Source organism: Heterodontus francisci, chromosome 14, assembly GCF_036365525.1.
Source record: "Heterodontus francisci isolate sHetFra1 chromosome 14, sHetFra1.hap1, whole genome shotgun sequence".
Taxonomy (NCBI): domain Eukaryota; kingdom Metazoa; phylum Chordata; class Chondrichthyes; order Heterodontiformes; family Heterodontidae; genus Heterodontus; species Heterodontus francisci.
Window position 1 is genome coordinate 81952398 of NC_090384.1, and position 20940 is coordinate 81973337.

At 43.3% G+C, this 20940-nt stretch overlaps 1 protein-coding gene and 1 long non-coding RNA gene across 2 annotated transcripts in view; one reads left to right on the plus strand and one right to left on the minus strand.

The window, feature by feature from the left end:
- The window catches only part of bbox1 (butyrobetaine (gamma), 2-oxoglutarate dioxygenase (gamma-butyrobetaine hydroxylase) 1), a 271737-nt gene that overhangs the window by 192202 nt on the left and 58595 nt on the right, over positions 1-20940 (plus strand). The window contains exon 5 of the mRNA XM_068046474.1: positions 18890-18995. Coding sequence (XP_067902575.1) covers positions 18890-18995 — 106 coding nt within the window. The remainder of the gene's footprint in view (positions 1-18889; positions 18996-20940) is intronic.
- The window catches only part of LOC137377132 (uncharacterized), a 401963-nt gene that overhangs the window by 169645 nt on the left and 211378 nt on the right, over positions 1-20940 (minus strand). The gene's annotated exons all lie outside the window — the stretch shown is intronic.

Sequence of the window (20940 nt, forward strand, 5' to 3'; positions counted from 1 at the left end):
TTTACAAAGTTAATACAGACAGCAACAGGCTCCTAGGAATTTCCAAACAGAACAGTAGGAGCAGACATGTAGTTGTCAGCTCAAAATGCATGAGTGTTGTTTTCACTGTCCTTGTAAATGTTGCTGTTTGACACCATCGGGGACCTGCCTCCCCTCAGCCAGTTCCTCAAAACTATTTGATCAGTGCTGGTATTTTGCAACCAGAGAAGCAGCTTAAAATGAGTAGCATTTTCTTTAATGCTTTAACTTTTTAATAGGGTACTGATGATAAGATGCTTTCTTTAAGTTATAGCTTACTTGGTTATAATTCACTCTTTACGAACCATAACTTTCTTTTGGAGCTTTGGATGTTAGCAACACAAAAAAGTATAAAATAACAAGTTTTTTCAACAGGTCAATAAGTTGAAACTTTTCTCCTCTCTTCTCCACTGGATTTCCTTTGTTTGAATAAAACCTTCTGCGTGATGAGTGATGTATTCCAGGCTGTGCATCCAAAACTTCTGGGACCACCACTGAACGTTTGTCACTGTATTATTATGCTATAGATAATTGGTTTAAACACTGTGATTCACTCTGACACTTCATTTAAAGGGTTAATTATATGGGTAGCAACCATAATCCTGTTTTTGTCTATTGCTTAAGAAAATATTTTTTTAAAAATTGGCACAAGAATGCATTCTTTCCAGATTAGGGCATAGAAATGGAGGCTTATAGTTCTATAACAGTATGCCACATTTGACATCGAATGAGCCATTTTTAGTTGTGTAATACAGTAGATATGCCAAATGTGTATTGATTGAAAAAAATATGCTTACATGTAAAATAAAGTATTGAATCTCAGGGGGTAAGCTGATACTTAGATATCATTCAGAATGATACATGAACTCAGTTCAGCATGTCAGCTGTGGCTCATTTGGTAGCACTCTTGCATCTAAGTCAGAAAGTTGTGGGTTTAACTCCCACTCCAGAGACTTGAGCACAAAAATCTAGGCTGATGCTTCAATGCAGTACTGAGGAGTGCTGCAATTGCAGAGGTGCCACCTTCCTAAACTTAGGCCCTGTCTGCCATCTCAGGTGAACGAAGATCCCTTGGCATTATTTTGAAGAGCAAGGGAGTTATCCCTGATGAAAGGTCACAGTCCTGAAACATTAATGCTGTTTCTCTCTCCATGGATGCTGCCAGACCTGCAGAGTATTTCCAGCATTTTCAATTTTTATTCCAGATTTTTGGCATCCGCAGTATTTTGCTTTGGTTTTGTATTATCCCCGGTGTCCTGGCCAATATTATCTCTCAACCAACATCGCTAAAACAGATTATGTGGTTATCATCGCATTGCTGTTGTTACGACCAAGGCGGGGGCAATGCATTATCAATTCAGTCCCATCACTCCACAGGTCGCAGCATATTATTAAAGTTTTCCCACCCAACCGGAAAACAGCCAAATTCACGCCAGTAACCCCCAGAATAAACAGACCAAACCAGGTATCTTTAGACAACAACCAATTAACTATTTATTAAAAACTAAATCTTTAACACTATTAAGATAAACCTATGTCTAAAGACCTTATTACTTCTTATTTTAACCTAACTCCCCATTCACACACATACACTCAAAAATTAAAGGTTAACCATTTTTTAAAAAGAATGATGTTTTAAAATGAGCTGTTTCTTAAGAATAAATAAATAACTGGGTTATAAGTCTTTGTGGGTTACGTTCCTGATGAGTGAGGTGTCCCAGTGCAAAAATAATCAAATGCCACTTGAAGTCCCCACGTGGATTTGATGAAACAGTCCTTCAATAGATAGGCATTCAAAGTACTTTGGCTGCAGCAGGCGTCAAACAGTTCTTTAAACAAGGAATATAGCAATGGGTCCACTCGGATGTTAAAACCGACAGTCTCAGTTGAACTTTACTGCAAATTCCAGAAAATGCAATCAGTCAAGAAAGATCCAATCTTGAAGCAAAGACTTCTTGGATTGGAAGTAAAGAAAAGGAATTTTGCTACCTCCAGCAATACAAATGGTCTTGTCAAAGGATTTTTTCCTCCTTAGGCAATTAACATGGCCTATAGCTCGTTGTAAAGTTTCTGCTGAGAGAAATAGACAGCTCCTTACTCCAGTAAGCATGCTTCGCTGGTGTCTCTCAAAAGCTGGTTTTAGCTAGTTTTTACACACAGTTAAAATGAAACATTATGCCATGTGGCCTCCTCACTCTCCTGCTGTTGCCTGGGTAACAGGTGCAGCTGGCACACTGTTCTCAGAAATCTAAAACTCTCTCTGTCTTAAAGGTACACTGTTTTTAACAGAGTCTTAAAGGCACACTGTTGCAAATAGAGGAGAAAATAAATACAGTTCTATGACACTGTTTGTGGGAACTTGCTGCACACAAATTGGCTGCCATGTTTCCTGCATTACAACAGTGACTACACTTCAAAAAGTACTTCATTGATTGCAAAGCACATCGTGAAAGGTGCTATATAACTGCAAGTCTTTTCTTTCCGTTTAAGTGCACAAAAAATCTTACAGTCTCATTATTTGAAGAGATTATTCATCATAGAATGAAGTAATAGACACAGTATGTATTATATATAGATACATATACACAAATATACATACGCTGAATGAGACAATTTCATTTGGAATTTCTGATGCAAAGAAAATTCTGTTGTCAAGAAAGAACAAACAACATTGCTTTTATATTGTGCCTTTCATGTCCTAAGATGTCCCAAAGCACTTTTCAGCCATTGAAGTACTTTTGAAGTGTGGTTGCTGTTACGATATATGGAAACCCAGTCATCAATTTGCACAGAGCAAGACCTCACAATGAAATAAATGGAATGATAATCTGTTTTTGGCAATGGTGGTTGAGGGATAATTATTGGCCAGGACACCAGGAGAATTTCCCTGCTCTTCTTTGAATGGTGCAATGGGATCTTTTAAACTCGCTGTGGTGGGGGGGTGCAGACAGACCTCCGTTTAACAAGTCATCTGAAAGTTGGCATCTCTGACATTCAAGATCTCCCTCAGTATTGCACTGAAGTGTTAGATCAGATTACGTGCCAAGCTCTCTGGAATGGGGCTTGAACCATGTCTTTTTGTCTCAGAGGTGAGAGTGCATGCATATGTCATTGATATTTTAGTCTATTTTGTGATTATTTGCATATGATTCATACTAAATATCTCAATTCAATTTTTTTAACCAAGTTATAATCTGCATTTAATTTTAATAAAGTGTGCTTTCCTGAAAGGTTCATACAAAAAGTAATATGCTGTGGGCAATGTGGTTGTTTGATATTGTTGATTATTTTTTGTACCTAACCACTACATTTTATGATCTGTGTACATGGACCCCTAAACCTCTTTGGAACTCCAGTGTTCCCAGCGTTTCACCATTCACAAAATACTTAGATCTATCTTTCATTAGGTTGAAAATGGATGAGCTCACACTTAGCTGCATTGAAATCCATCTCCCACAGTTTTGCCACTCACTTAATCTGTCAATATCTCTTTGTAATTTTATGCTCCCGTCTATACTACTTACTGTGCCACCTAACTTTGTGTCATTAACAAACTTGGCAGAGGAGGCTGAGGGGTGACAATTGAGATGTACAAAATTGTGAGGGACCTAGATAGAGTAGACAGGAAGGACCTGTTTCCCCTAGCAGAGATGTCAATTACCAGGGGACACAGATTTAAGGTGATTGGCAGAAAAATTAGAGGGGACATGATGAACCTTTGCACCTTTTTTAAAAGGTTCCTGGATATGCACCTGAAGTGCTACAACAGGTGCTGGAAGGTGGGATTAGATTGGGCAGCTAGTTTTTTCAGCCAGCGCAGACACGATGGGCTGAATGGCCTCCTTCTGTGCTGTAACTTTTCTATGGTTCTATAGCTCTCTATGATGTTATCCAAGTTATTAATAAATATAGTGAATAGTGGTGTCCTTGTGAGACACCACTAGACACTTCCTTCCATTTAGAGTACATGCCCATTATCCCTATTCTCTGTCTTCTACTGCCCAACCAGGTCAATAATTTGCCTTCAAATTCTATGAACCTTAATTTTAGCTAATAGTGTCTTTAGTAAATGTCTTCTGGAAGTCCATATAAACTACATCCCCAGACATTCCCCTGTCAACTGCTTTGGTTACTTCCTCAAAAATGTAATTAGACATGACTTATCCTTTACAAATCGATGTTAGCTGTTTCTAATCAGCTCAAATTTCTCAAAATGCTTCGTCACTTTGGCCTTAATTATCAATTCCAATAATTTTCCCACAACAGATGTTAGACTAGTAGGTTGATAATTTTCTGCTTTCTCTCTCCTTTCTTAAATAATGGAGTAACATTTGCAATTTTCCAAACTAAAAAGAACAATTCCTGAATAAAGAGAGCTTTTAAATGTTATAGTTAACGCATCTTCAATTTCGTCACCTACTTTATTTAAATCCTGTGGTGGAAACCATCAGGTCCTGGAGATTTGTCAGTCTTTCTAATACTGTTGTAGAACTTTAGCAAGTTCCATTCTTTGTTTCATTATTAATTTCTCTGTTTGATATATATATGTTAATCAAAAAGTCTGGCATTTCCTTATTTTCGTTTACAATAGGACCCACAATACCTTTAACTACCCTTTTTTCTTCTAAAGTAATTTTAAAACCTTTTTCTGTTCATCTTGATAGACTGTTGTTTCTAATTTATAAAAACAACCTCAGAAATACAGGAGTAATAGGCGTGCAGGGGTTTGTATAGGTGACGATGTGGCTGTGGCAATCTAAATGAGTTCTAATTTTTGAAGTGGGGGCCAGGCCAGCTGGACAAAGTTAGATAATTTCAGCTTCAAATTAATAAAGTAAAAGGCTAGATTTTCAGTATCTGTGGAGAAGAGGTGGAGATGGAGGCAATATTCTAGTGATGGAAGGGTGTGGGGAAGGAACTTCAGCTCAATATAAAGCAGTATGCTGATACTTCACACCAACAACGAAAACTACTTGCAACAAAAAGTATTGGAAAAAATTCTGAGTGACTGGATAAATCTTCATGTAGATTGAACTCCATTTGTCACTGATCCTCCCACCTGATTAGTCCATTGATATCTTCCTAGAGTCTACAGCTTTCTTCTTCATTATCAACCACACGGCCAATAGTTGTATCATCTGCAAACATCTTAACCATATCCCCTACATTCAAGTCCAAATCATTGAAATATATCACAAAAAGCAAGGGACCTAGTACTGAGCCATGCAGACCCAGTGGAAACAGCCTCCAGTCACAAAAACACCCATCAACCATTACCCTTTGCTCCGTGCCTCTGACCCAATTTTGGATGCAACTTGCCACTTTGCCTTGGATCCAAGGGGCTTTTACTTTTTTGACCAGTCTGGCCTGTGAGACCTTATCAAAAGCCTTGCCAAAATCCATATAGATTACATCAAATGCACGACCCTTATACCTCTCCGTGCTACCTCCTCAAAAACTTCAATCATTCTTAGTCAGACATGACCTTCCCTTAACAAATCTGTGCCTTTTTACATGAAGATTTATCCAGTCCCTCAGAATTTTTTCCAGTAATTTTCCCACCAACGAGGTTAAACTGACTGGCCTATAATTACTCAGTCTACCCCTTTCTCCCTTTTTAAACAATGGTACAATGTTAGCTGTCCTCCAGTCCTCTGGCACCACACCTGTATCCAGAGAGGATTGGAAAATAATGGTCAGAGCCTCCGTTATTTCTTCTCTTGCTTCCCTTAACAGTCTAGGATATGTGTTGTCTGCGCCTGGGGATTTGTCCACATTCAAAGATGTTAAACCCCTTAATACTTCCTCTCTATGTTAACTCCATCTAATATTTCACACTCCTCCTCCAGATTGCAATGTCTTTATTGTCCCTCTCTTTTCTGAAAACAGATGCAAAGTATTCATGAAGAACCATACCCACATCCTCCACTTCCACAACAAGTTACCCTTATGGTCCCTAATAAGCCCTACTTTTTCTTTAGATATCTACTTGCTCTTTATGTATTTGTAAAGGTCTTTGGGTTTTCTTTGATTTTACTTGCCAATATTTTTTCATGCCCTCGCTTTGCTTTCCTAATTTCCTTTTTAATTTCACCCCTACACTTCTTATACCCCTCTAAGTTTTCTGCAGTATTGACCCCTCGGTATCTGTCATAAGCATCCCTTTTTTTACTTTATCCTCCACTTTAAGCCCCTTGACATCCGGGGGGCTCTGGATTTGTTAGTCCCACCCTTTTTCTTTAAGGGTACTTGCTTTGAACCCTTACTATCTCTTCCTTGAATGCCTCTCTGATCTGGCACTGATTTACCTTCAAGTAACTGTTTCCAGTCCACTTTAGCTGAATCACATCTTAGCTTAAGAAAATTAGCTTTTTCCCAATTGCAAACTTTTATTCCTGGTCTGTCATACGAACATACACATAAGGAGCAGGAGTAGGCCATCCAGTCTCTTGAGCCTGCTCCGTCATTCAATAAGATCATGGCTGATCGGATTGTAACCTCAGCTCCACATTCCTGTCTACCCCTGATAACCTTTCACCCCCTTGCTTTTCAAGAATCTGTCTATCTCTGGCTTAAAAATATTTAAAGGCTCTGCTTCCGCTACCTTTTGAGAAAGAATTCCAAAGACTCACGACCCTCTGAGAGAAAAAAATTTCTCTTCGTCTGTCTTAAATGGGCGACCCCTTAATTTTAAATAGTGACCCCCCAGTTCTAGATTCTCCCACAAGGAGAAACATCCTTTCCACATCCATCCTGTCAAGACCCCGCAGGATCTTGTATGTTTCAATCAAGTCGCCTCTTACTCTTCTAAACTCCAGCGGCTACAAGCCTAGCCTGTCCAACTTTTCCTCATAAGACAGCCCGCTCATTCTAGGTATTAGTCTAGTAAACCTTCTCTGAACTGCTTTGAACATATTTACATCCTTCCTTAAATAAGGAGACCAATACTGTACAGTACTCCAGATGTGGTCTCACCAATGCACTCTATAACTGAAGCATAACCTCCCTACTTTTGTTTAGTTTATGTTTAGAGATACAGCACTGAAACAGGCCCTTCGGCCCACCAAGTCTGTGCCGACCATCAAACACCCATTTTATACAAATCCTACACTAATTCCATATTCCTACTGCATCCCCACCTGTCCCTATATTCCCCTACCACCTACCTATACTAGGGGCAATTTATAATGGCCAATTTACCTATCAACCTGCAAGTCTTTTGGCTTGTGGGAGGAAACCGGAGCACCCGGAGAAAACCCACGCAGACACAGGGAGAACTTGCAAACTCCACACAGGCAGTACCCAGAATTGAACCCGGGTCGCTGGAGCTGTGAGGCTGCGGTGCTAACCACTGCGCCACTGTGCCGCCCATTGTATTCAATTCCCCTCACAATTAACAATAATGTTCTATTAGCTTTCCTAATTACTTGCTGAACCTGCATACTAACCTTTTGCGATTCATGAACTACGACATCCAGATCCCTCTGCATCTCAGAGCTCTGCAATCTCTCACCATTTAGATAATATGCTTCTTTTTTATTCTTCCTGCCAAGATGGACAATTTCACATTTTCCTACATTATACTCCATTTGCCAGATCTTTGCCCACTCATTTCACCTATCTATATCCCTTTGTAGCCTCCTTATGTCCTCTTCACAACTTACTTTCCTACCTATCTTTGTGTCATCAGCAAATTTAGCAACCATACCTTCGGTCCCTTAATCCAAGTCAATTATATAAATTGTAAAAAGTTGAGACCCCATCACTGATCCCTGCGGCACTCCACTCGTTACATCTTGCCAACTAGAAAATGATCCATTTATGCCTATCTTTGTCCTTTTCCATTAATTTCCATTTCTAACTGAATTATAAACAAAAAGTGCTGGAAATACTCAGCAGGTCTGGCAGCATCTGTGGAGAGAGAAGCAAAGTTAATGTTTCAGGTCAGTGACCTTTCATCAGAACAGGCAAAGGTTAGAAATGTAATAGGTTTTAAGCAAATAAAGTGGAGATGGGGCAAAAGTGAACAAAAGGGAAAGTGTTGATAGGACAGAGGGTCACAGAGAATAACTGACAAGGAGGTCATAGGGCAAAGGCAAAGAGTGTGTTAATGGTGTGGTGAAAGACAAAGCGTTAGTGCAGACAGTGTGTTAAATGACAGAATAATGAAAGCGCTAGCCTAAAGCACAAACATGAAAAAAGAAATTGGGCAGGCACATGTTTAAAAAAAATGAATGATGAAACAAACAAAAATAAAATGAAATAAAAATAAAAAATATAAAGTAAAAATAAAAAAAAAAGTGGGGGCCAGTCGTGCTCTGAAATTATTGAACTCAATGTTCAGTCCAGTAGGCGGTAGCATGTCTAATCGATAAATAAGGTGCTGTTCCTCGGGTTTGCGTGATGTTCACTGAAACATTGCAGCAAACCCAGGACAGAAATGTGGGTATGAGAGCGGGGGGTGGAGGGGGTGTTGAAATGGCAAGCGACAGGAAGCTCGGGGTCATGTTTTCAGACTGAGCAGAGGTGTTCCGCAAAGCAGTCACCCAATCTGTGTTTGGTCTCCTTAATGTAGAGGAGACCGCATTGTGAGCAGCAAATACAGTATACTAAATTAAAAGAAGTACAAGTAAATCGCTGCTTCACCTGAAAGGAGTGCTTGGGGCCTTGAATAGTGAGGAGATAGGAGGTAAAAGGGCAGGTATTACACCTCCTACGATTGCATGGGAAGGTGCCGTGGGAAGGGGAGAAAATGTCAGAGGTAATGGAAGAGTGGACCAGGGTGTCACAGAGGGAATGATCCCTTTGGAATGCTGATAGGGGAGGGCAGGGAAAGGTGCATTGGTCGTGGCATCACACTGGACGTGGCGGATGATGATCCTTTAGATGTGGAGGCTGGTGGGATGGAAAGTGAGGACAAGGGGAACCCTGTAATGGATCTGGGAGGGAGGGGAAGGGGTGAGGGCAGAGGTGCAGGAAATGGGCTAGACATAGTTGAGGGCTCTGTCAACCACAGCGGGGGCAGTGGGGGGGGGGGGAATTCTCGGTTAAGGAAAAAGGAAGATATATCAGAAGCACTGTTGTGGAAGGTTGCATCATCAGAACAGATGCATCGGAGACGGAGAAATTGGGAGAATGGAATGGAGTCCTTACAGGAGGCAGGGTGTGAGGAAGTGTAGTCAAGGTGGCCGTGGGAGTCAGTGGGCTTATAATGAATATTAGTGGACAGCCTATTCCCAGAGATGGAGACAGAGAAGCTGAGGAAGGGAAGGGAAGTGTCAGAGATGGACCATGTAAAGGTGAGAGAAGGGTGGAAATTGGAAGCAAAGTTGATAAGGTTTTCCAGTTTGAGACGGGAGCAGGAAACTGCACCGATACAGTCATCAATGTACCGGAAAGAGAGCTGGAGGAGGGGGCCTGAGCAGGACTGGAACAAGGAATGTTCAACATATCCCACAAAAGACAGGCATAACTAGGACCCATGTGGGTACCCATAGCAACACCTTTTACTTGAAGGAAGTGAGTGGAGTTGAAGGAAAAGTTGTTCAATGTGAGAACAAGTTCAGCCAGGCAGAGGAGGGTGGCTGTGGATGAGGACTGCTTGGGCCTCTGTTCAAGGAAGAAGCGGAAAGCCCTCAAATCGTCCTGGTGGGGGATGGAGGTGTAGTGAGATTGGACGTCCTTGGTGAAGAGGAGGCGGTTCGGCCAGGTGCCTACCCACTGTCTTTTTTCATGTTTATGCTTTTGGCTAGGGCTTTCATTATTCTGTCATTTAACACCCTCTCTGCACTAACGCTTTGTCTTTCACCACACCATTAACACACTCTTTGCCTTTGCCCCATGACCTCCTTGTCAGTTATTTTCTATGACCCTCTGTCCTATCAACTCCTTCCCTTTTGTTCTCTTTTGTCTCACCCCCACTTTATTTGCTTAAAACCTATTACATTTCTAACCTTTGCCAGTTCTGATGAAAGGTCACTGTCCTGAAACGTTAACTTTACTTCTGTCTCCACAGATGCTGCCAGACCTACTGAGTATTTCCAGCACTTTTTGTTTTAATTTAGATTTCCAACATCTGCAGTATTTTGCATTTATCTAACTAAATTATGATCACTTCCACCAAAGTGTTCCCCAACTGATAACCTCTTCCATCTACCCAGCTTCATTCCCTGAAACTAAGTCCAGAACCACCACTTCTGATGTTGCGTTTGCTACGTACTGGCTAAAACAGTTCTACTGAATGCATTTTAAGAATTCTGCTCCCTCTGTGCCTTTCACACTAATTCTATCCCAGTTAATATTAGGGTAGTTGAAATTCCCCACTATTATTGCCCTATTGTTTTCGCACTTCTCAGAGATTTGCCTACATATTTTCTCTTCTATCTCCCTCTGATTGTTTGGGCGTCTATAGTACACTCCCAGTAGTATGATTACCCTTTCTTTTTCTTCAGTTCAACCCATATGGCGTCATTTGATGATCCTCCTACCATATCCCTCCTCAAAGCTATAATTGTTTATTTAATCAATCTTGCGACCCCTCCTTTTTAATTCCTTTATCTCATTTGAAAACCCTGTAATCAGAAATGTTGAACTGCCATTCCTGCCCCCCTTTCAGCCATGTCTCAGTAATAGCTATAATAGAGCCACATGTCAGTCTGTGCTCTCAGCTCATCTGCCTTATTACCTAGACTTCTTGCATTGAAGTATATACCATTTAGCACTGCTGAACTCACTTGTTGTCTATTTTGTAGCCTTTGTTTCCTCTGCCTTCCAAACATGCTTACCAATTTTCTGCCTTCCATTTCCAACTTTTCTTCTCACCCTTCTGAATCTACTGTCATGTTCCCATCCCCCTGCTAAGCGAGTTTAAACCCTCCCCAACAGCACTAACAAAATCCGCTGCGGGGATATTGGTCCCAGTCCAGCTGAGGCACAACCCGTCCGGCTGGTACATGTCCCACCTCCCTCAGAAGTGATCACGTGCCTTGGGAATCTAAAGCCCTCTGTCCTGCACCATCCCTCCAGCCATGTATTCATCAGCTCCATCTTCTTATTTCTGTATTCACTTGCATGTGGCACTGGGAGTAATCCAGAGATTACTGCCTTTGAGGTCTTGCTTTTCGATTTCTCTCCTAACTCCCTAAACCCAGCCTGCAGGAAAGCATCCATCTTTCTGCCAATGTCATCGGTGCCGATATGGACCACAGCCTCTGGCTTTTCACCCTTTCCCCTCAGAATGTCCTGTAGCCACTCGGTGACATCCTTGACCCTGGTACCAGGGATGCAACATACCCTCCTGGAGTCACATCTGCAGCCGCAGAAGCGCCTGCCTGATCCCCTCTCTATCAAATCCCCTATCACTATTGCTCTTCCAATCTTCTTCCTCCCCTCCTGTGCAGCTGAGCCACCCTTGGTGCTGTGGACTTGGCTCTGCCTGCACTCCCCAGAGAAAGTATCACTCTCACCAGTCTTCCCAGTTGAATATCAGTTGGAGAGCGAGGTGCACTCATTGGGATCCCTGCCTCGCCTGGCTGGTCCTCCTGTCTTTCTGGCATTCCCACTCTGCCTGCACATTTTTAAGACATGGGGTCACCACCTCCAGAAATATGCTATCCACAAAGTTCTCAGCCACACGGATGCCCCTTAGTGACTCCAGCTACCGCTTAAGCTCCAAAACCCAGAATTCGAGCTGCTCTATCTGGCGACACCTGCACATGTGGTCATCCAGGGAACAAGAAGCATCCCTGATTTCCCACATGGCACAAGATGTTGATTCCACGGGGCTGAGGTTCCCTGCCATGTCTTTTCTTTCTAGACTATTAACTAGAAACACTTACCAGCTACTCACCAACTGGCTTCTTCCCTGGTTGGGACATCACTACAGCTTTTTGCAGACGTTGCTTTTGTTGTTGGTGATTCTGCTGGTGTCTCTCTCCCTTGCTTTTACTTCTCAGTTGCTGTGCTCAGTCTCCACCCGGTCTGTTGTCAGCACTACTGCCAATGAAAATTTTCAAGGTTATGGGAGAAAGGGTGAAGCAGTGGGACAAGTTGAATTGCTCTTGCAGAGAGCTGGCGTGGACTTGAGAGATCGAATGGAGATGTACATAAGGAGATATTCAAACAGATGACGGGCGGCACAGTGGCGCAGTGGTTAGCACCGCAGCCTCACAGCTCCAGCGACCCGGGTTCAATCCTGGGTACTGCCTGTGTGGAGTTTGCAAGTTCTCCCTGTGTCTGCGTGGGTTTCCTCCGGGTGCTCCAGTTTCCTCCCACATGCCAAAGACTTGCAGGTTGATAGGTAAATTGGCCATTATAAATTGTCCCCAGTTTAGGTAGGTGGTGGGGATGTGGTAGGAATATGGGATTAGTGTAGGATTAATATAAATGGGTGGTTGATGGTCGGCACAGACTCGGTGGGCCGAAGGGCCTGTTTCAGTGCTGCATCTCTAATCTAATGACAAAAGCCTGGTCATAGAGGTAGATTTTAATGATATCTTAAAGGAGGAGAGAGAGGTAGAGCGACTTAGGGTGCAAATTCCAGAGTTTAGGGCTGAGGTAGCTGAAATTACAACCAGCAATAGTGGAGTGATTGAAATACGGGATGTGTGAGAGGCCAGAATTGGGGGAGCACAGAGATCTCAAAGGGTTGTACAGCTAGAGGAGGTTAAGAGATAGGGAGGGGTGAGGCCATGAAAACAAGGATGGGAATTTTAAAATCAAGACTTTGCTGGACTGGGAGCCAATGTAGGTCACTTAACTTCAGGTTGCTGAAAGTGAACCAAAGTTTTTTTGAAGACAAGATATTCCAGTCAGGTTCATTCCTAAATAAATTCTCAGGTGTTTTGTAAACTTTACTACATTAAAATATCTCACTAGTAAGAACACTAGAAATCAAAAATAAGCAATGGCAGTTTAAATTTACTGATGCTCTTGATTTGCCCATCCTTTTATATAGCCTTCGCTCAGATTCTGTACAATACAGAACAGCTTGGCTGCACTCAACCCGTGCTTCCACAGTCCTATGTACCAAAAGCTCCTCAAGCCAATAAACTATAAATGGTGGCAAACATGTTAGGAACCAAAAAAATGTTTATATCTGGAAAATGTCTGATTTCTGGTAACTGGGCAGCTTATATTGGCCCAGTTTCCAGTTTGGTTGATTCAGGTTTGGCCAATGAAGTATAACGTTGTACAGAATCAACTTATAGTTGTTTAGTTTTGATTGAGGTGTTTGCTTATTACTAACTATACACTAATGCATGAGAGGTTGCAGCCCTGAAATGAAACTCTGTTGCTTACAGTTACAGTTCCGTAGTGCCATCTGTTGACCCTGCTTAAAAACATATAGATTAGCAATGGGAAAGGCAGCAGGCAAGCAAGAAGAAAAATTAAAAGAGGTGGTACTTCTAATTAAATATTTTAGATTTCCTTGAATTACGTACATTTATGAAAAAGGTAAATCGCGACAACCATGACACACAAGGCTATGAAATATTAAATAATGGGCCAGAACTAACTATATCTTTATTTTCATACATGCAAGGTGGTATATAAATACAAGTTGTTGTTGTTGTTGTAGTGGCTGCTGAATGAACGGCACCCATTGGTTGTTAGACTTGCCTGTGCCCATTTATGACTTTTTGCACTGAAAGTTGCTCTAACTTTGAGATTGCCAAACGGCATGACGCCCTTGACAGAGCATCTGGGGCCTGTATGAACAGGGCAAGTAACTGTGTGTCCTTAAGCAAACAGAGTAAAGAATTGTTAATGAACAGTATCGTTAAAACCAGGAGTGTCAGTTAGAATAGTGAATTCAATGTCTAGTCAAATACAGAAAGCAAAATAAAGAGAGGGAAAGATTGGATTCTGAGAGAGAAAAAAGAGAAAGAAAATGTTTTAAAAAATGTAATTTAAAATTTTTAAATCTCCCAACAATAATTAAAATCTGAAGCAATGAGACTCCACAGTTGTAAAAATTAATTTTCAGTAGCAGAGGGCTGCTTTGGAAGTAATTAAGACTATTAAAAAGTATGCTTAGGCTGAAATGGACAAGCTCTAACTTTCTATGGCGAGTTTAGTCCATATCTACTATGAAGGAAATGATGCTATTCAGCACATTTGAATGGGAAGCCAGATGGTGAGATGCCCTCCTCATGCATCTTGGACGGCAAATTCCAGAATTTGATGGTGAACAGAACATCTGCACTCACATGAAATTCCTGTCCAATTTGTGCATAAATAGCCGTGAATGCTGTTCGCCTTACTGTTATTTTTACAGTAAATTCTGGCCCAATGTTTTTGCTAATAATTTCAATATGAACAGAACTTCTGGCAAGAAATAGAAACTTCACAGAAGTGTTGAAAAATTGCAAAACTATTAAGCAAATAAAAGGCACCTCCTCCTAAATGATGTGGTCTCCTTTGCAATTAGTGCCTCAGGCCAGTCGTAAGTACAGTTATGAATTCATATGCTATTGATAGAAAAACGTTAATGTATGAAGATGATTGTTTGCATTATTAAATGTTTAACAGTTTACACAATACCTATGTATTTCTGCCATAAATCAGATAAATTTTTCAAGGCAAGGAAGAAAGTACACAATTTTAATATTATTTTTGGCTAAATTAAATATCACCATGGGCTGAATTTTGCCGGCCCATTGAGGCAGGCTGGGAGGCGGGAGGGTTCAGAATACTGGGTCGAATGGTGTTGGGACAGAACCCTGATGTCTTCACTTTGGAAGCAGCTATTACAATGAGCGGCCAGCATAGCGTGAAGACCTCGCGCTTGCTCACGGCGGGCAGGAAATTAAGCCTATTTAAAATGCAATTAACTTCAATTTTACGAGTGTATTTGAATTTTTCCACAAGTCTCTGGGAACCATGGAGCTTCAGAACCACGCCATGTTTAAGGAGGCGGTTAGCTAGCAGGAGGTCAGTTCTGGCTCCAAACGGCAACCATTATGAGCCATAATGTGCTTTGGGAGGGAGGGTGGATCAGCGCAGGCATTGGCATAGCCAGCTGTGGGAAGGGCAAAAGCTGCCAGAACTGTGGGGGCCAACCACCAGAGTGGCATATCAAATCTGGTACTTGTGTGGGAAAAGCAGGAGTGGAAAGATGCCTGGAGACTGAGTACATCTAGACGGGTCATTCACTCAGGTTTTGGTTCCTCCAGTGAGGAGGAACATCAGAGAGGGAGAGAGGTGTAGCCACAGGCAGTGGGGCAGCAGCAACCAGAGGAGCAGCAGGAGTGCCAGCCTCCTAGGGGTGGGGGAGGGAACGGAGAAGGGCGCAGAGGAGCTCACAACCAGCTTATTGTGCAAAAATGAGGTTACCTACTGGAGAGGGTCTACAGACTGAGATTCAGCTACCTTCAGATGTCTGAGCAGCAATGTCGCCAAAGATTGTGCCACTCCAGGGAGGCCATCACAGAGCTATGTGCCATGATGGAGGACGAGCTGAGCTCTGTGGGAACTGATGGCCACCAATGTCAGTGGTGCTGAAGATCATCATGGTGCTGAATTATCTATGGCTCTGGGTCATTCCAGAGATCCACAGGAGATATCTGTGGAATCTCCCAGTCTGCAGCTCATTGCTGCATCAAAATGGTCACCAAGGCCATGTTCAAGAGGGCCAGCCAATACACGTGCTTTCACACCGATCTGGACAGTCAGACTGAGAGGGCCATAGGATTCGGGGCCATCGCCATATTCTCCCAGGTGCAAGGTGTCATTGACTCTAAGCATGTGGCCATCAGGACTCCCACAAACAAGCCTGCAGCCTTCATCAACAGGAAGGGCTTCCACTCGATCAATGTACAGCTGGTCTACAACCACTGCAAGCACTTCCTGCAGGTGTGTGCATTGTTCCCAGGAATCAGCCACGATGCCAATATACTAAGGCAGTCCCAGGTGCCAGACCCTTTATATGTGCCCTTCGCGCCTTCATGGCTGGATACGGGTGACAGGAGCTACTCATTGAAGACCTGGCTACTGACAACTGTGAAGAACCCAAGCACTGCAACAGAGGAGAGATACAACACCTGCCACAGGGCTACTCGAGCAACCATCGAGGAGACCACAGGGCTTCTGAAGATGTGGTTCAGATGGCTAGATAGATCTGGTGGTGCCCTTCAGTGTGACCCAGCAAGAGTCTCGCACATCGTGGTGCTTTGCTGTGCCCTGGACAACCTGGTGCTACAGAGGGGAGAACATTTTAACAATGTGGATGTTGTTGAGCACAATGCCTCCTCTGTTGATGGAGGAAGATACTGACCAGATGCAGGATGCTGATGAGGCCCAGGGACCACAGGCAAGGCTCTATGAGAGATGCACAAAGGATGCTCGGGACATGCTAATACAGACCCAGTCATATGATCCTTATTGACAGATGCATGCAATCCTACAAAGCTTCAGCACTCTGCCACCCTGTTGCCATCTTCTTCATTGGCCTTGCCATTTACCTGCACCCAGTTAGACATTACACTGTGGCATGGGGAATCCCTGGACCTCATGTGGTGTGCTTTCACCCATCAAACCCTTTGGCGGAGCCAGAGTGCTCCTGAAGTCCCAGCGACCCACAAGAAATGCAAAGAGATCTCAAGCCTTGCCACATTAGGTCATTTAATGGCGGTAGAAAAGATTAGAAAGCTCTGTGACTCCAAAGAAAGTAACCTGTGAACTCCGAGTGCAGCTAGGTGCTCTTCTTAAATCTCTTCCATGAGCTCCTACGCGGTGCTCTCCCTGCAGTGTCAGCTGAGGTGGAGGCAGGCTGCTGACCTTACTATCCTGGGGCTTGGGATGGCCTGGGCTGTCGTCCTCTGGCTGCTGGAGGGCCCTGGCATATTAAGGGCCTCCTGCGCACGTGCAGGAGCCTCCTCTGTCATTGCTGCTGAGTGAAGCACTGGTGTCACTGACAGAGGGGCTGAGGGGTAGCTTTCCACACCCAGAGTGCCCTGACAGGAGCCCCCAGATGCATCAGGCAGCCGCTGCTCTGTCCTTTCAAGGCACACCTGTAGCTCCCTGCTCACTTGAGGAGTGTGAGGACCTGGCAGTGAGTCCAGGTGCCTCACCCCTCCCCCCCCCCACTTTCGCCAAGCTATTGTTGTACAAAGCTCATGGATGTGGCGATGGCATGCAGGTCTGCACAGCTCTCCACATCCATTGTGTGGTTTGCTGTTATGGCTGTCCAGGAGGGTGACCAATCTCTCAGTGGAGGAAACCAAGTGCAGAGACATGGTGACTCATGGCCTGTTTGGACACCTCCATTGTCCATGCTAGGCTGTGTATCGCCTCTGGAAGCTCTGCCAGATGTTCCCTCACCTCATGCTTTAGTTCCAGCATCTGCCGCCTTTCTGACAACTCCAGGGGCATGTCATCAGCCTGAGGATCAGCATCACTGGGCCCTCCAATGCTTCCCTGAGTGTCAGTGGCCTTGGCCATCACAGCCTCAGTCAGCTGCTCGGGCACATGTGTGGTGTGGTGTACTCACCAGATTGATATCCCAGATCTCGCGAACGGATACCCACTGACGTGAGACTATCTGCCCTGGTGGAAGGTGTGGGGCAACAATGTGATGGTGCTTCCTCTGAGGCTCCCTCCTCCTCCTCAGAGGTGGACAGCTGTCCTCTGGTCTTCTGAGCTGTCTGCTCTTCTCTTTGACCTGCATGAGAGAAAAAAAAAATCAATGAGATGATATTGCGCGTTCCAACCCATCCTTCCACCTCTAGTGCGGAGCTCCTTGTGGCCAGTGGTGGACAAATTAAAACTCGGCCTCGCGTTCAGCAGAGGCTCTCTTGTGCCCATCCATTAGGCTAATCACTCTCTCGTGTCTTCACTCCGGTCTCACCATCTGCAATGGAATGGCCCGAATGTTGTCCTCCAAGCTCCAGTGTTGCCTCCTCCCTGGGGGTCAGGATTGTGAGGAATGGGATACCACCACCATTCTTCACCCTTTCTGTCACATTGTGAGCAGTCTAAGATGAGCATTGTTAGTCACCCGACAGCGACACGTGCAGCGCCTATGATGGTGGCTGCCTGACTCTCCATGATGGTGTCACATGAATGCCTCCTGTATGTGAACACTCAGATTTGGCAGTGCAGCAGTCAACTGTGACAGACTGGAGCCATTCACCAATATGCTGCCATGCCTGCGCCAGCCAACACTGCTGCCTAACCATTGCCAGTGGGTGGGTGGGCAGGCATGCCCTTTGTACCGATCTCACATTCAACCCGAGTCACATGTAAGGCTGGAGGGCTGACCTGTGCTCACTCACCTTGATGACTGACCCTCTTGTGGGACAGCAGCCAGGTCTGAGTAACAACCCCACAGCTGCTGACCTCCTCTACAATCTTCATCCTGTCTTGCTTGGTTTAGTGGGCCTGGTTTCCTTCTCCAATCACAGGGAAGAAGACCTCTCTCCCTTGCCCGCACAGCCTGGAGGAGAACATACATCGGTGAACCGTGGAGCCACCCTGGACTGCAATTCCACCATGCTTATATCTCCAATGCCGCTCAGATCTTCGCTGCTGCTTGGGTCTCTGTTCTAGCAGGCTGCTTCCAACGTTCCCTTTTGTACAATGCTAGCTGCCCTTTAAATATGGCGCCAGCACTTTCAGCAGCGTTACTCCATGCCACCTGCACCGCCTGAGTGGACGGCACCTCTACTTCCCAGCTGTTAATTGCCCGCCTGCTGCGTCATTCAATTCATTCAGTCGTGCGCTGCCCACATGGGAATGGCTCCCGCTTCTGGTCTTGACAGGAGGACCTCAAGCCTTCCGGCAAAATTCAGCCTTAGGTTTCAGAGGGTTAATTTAGCAAGAACACATTACAGCCTAACTTTATTTTATGTGTTACTCTTCTTTTTAAAAGGCATACCTGGCAAGTGGAGGATAAGAGTGATGCTAACAATGTAGCTTACACGTCTGGAAATCTGAGCCTGCATACTGACTACCCGGCACTGCACCATCCCCCTGGGGTAAGACTGTTGCCTAAAACCCATGAAACTACTTTTTCCCCAAAAAAATTCATGAAAAAATACAATATAAAGCAAAGAGAAATATATGGTGGGTTAGATACAAGACTACTTTTGCTTTATTGAAAACATTTGTCCCCTGTTGTTTATACATGACTGTTTTGCAGAACATGGATCCTCTCTCACAAAGGTCATCATTTTCGAAAAAAAGTAACCAAGTTGCTTTCAGCAAGAATTTGTAACAAAACACTGAGATACTGGGTATTTCTGCTAATACTTTAAGCACTCTTAGAGAAGAGGAGAGTTGTTACAGGAGTGCAGGGACAGTCTGGTATTTTCACTGGAAAGTAACAGACTGTTGTATACTAAAGCAGGTATACCAATGGTCAGAGGTTAAGTGACTGTAATAGTTTAAGAGTGATGTAACATTACCCTTTATCGATGAGGACCCAAGATGATATCTGAAAAGAATTTTATTTGATTGACTTCTCTCAGATATATTACATAAAAACACTCAGGAAATTGTTAAACTCTTCGAAACTAGAAGGGACACAGATGAAAATGTCAGTACTGCAACTGATGAAGGTCCAAGAAAGCACGCCAAAATATTTGGAAGTAATTGCACTTTAGGTAATATGGAAGATAGGACCACCTTCTAAAAATTATGGAGAATTCTCAGTGTGTATTAACCCAGTTCAACTCAGCCTATTTTCTATTTTTCTGTTTTCAGTGGTGAGAAAAGTCATGTGCTAATAGAAATTCAGGCAATTTACTTAACCTCAGGAAACTGTAATCCCTTCACTAGTTCTAGTATATGTGTCAGCTGTCGCTCAGTTGGTAGCACTCTCGCCTGAGCCAGAAGGTTGTTGGTTCAAGTCACACTCCAGGAATTACAGCACAGAAATCTAGACTGACACTTCAGTGCACTACTGAAGGAGTGCTGCACATTTGGAGGTGCTGTCTTTCAGATGAGACATACTGGTCTCTAAGGTGGGCATAAAAAGCAGTGCTATTTCAAAGAAGAATAGGAGAGTTATCCCTGGTGTCCTGGCCAATATTTCTCCCTGAATCAACATCACAATAAGATATTATTTGGTTATTATAGCATTGCTATTTGTGGGAGTTTGCTGTGTGCAAATTGGCTGCCATGTTTCCTACATTACAACATTGACTACACTTCAAAAGGACTTCATTGGCTTTGGGACGTCCTGAGGCATGAAAGTCTATCTTCAATTTTTCTAATTAGATTGCAGAATGATGTCAGGAGAGAAAGAGAGAAATATTGATTGTTGAGAAGCTGCTTTTAAATCAGTTGCAGGCAAATTATCAATTAATTATTCTAAAATGCATATTCTTTTTGGAAAATGGTGACATTTTTCAAATATTCATTCAGTTAAGTATAATCTTTTGTCTTCCACTGTCCTCAGCATCATTATTCAATATATTCCAGTTTCCACTTTGGACACTTTTCAGCTGAAGCTTAGCTATTGTTGGGTCAATTGAAGAAGACCTGAATTTACAATTTAGATCAAAGTAGCTTCAACACTATTCATCCCTTTAAATCAAAGAGTCCCTTTGTGCGTTAGCAATGTCCTTTTGAAATCCTATGATGTAATACATCTGATATCACAGCAAAGGTCATTTTATTATGTTAATAAAATGGCATTGTGGTTGTGGGAGAGAAGGACTATGCACCTGATCCCTGATAGTCTAATGTGAGACATAGTTACACATTTTCCCAGGTGGTCCTGTGGCTGCTTATGTTCAAATGTGCTTATTTGATGGGTTTCGTGAGCTGAAGGGGGAAAAAGCAAAAAAAAAGATGGAATATTTGTGTTTCTTGGTCTAATGCCGAATATTGGGAATATACGATGGCTGGAATTCAACAAACTTCTGTGGAGCTGGTTGACTGTAGCAGAAAATGCTTGCTACCTTTTGAAGCATGTGT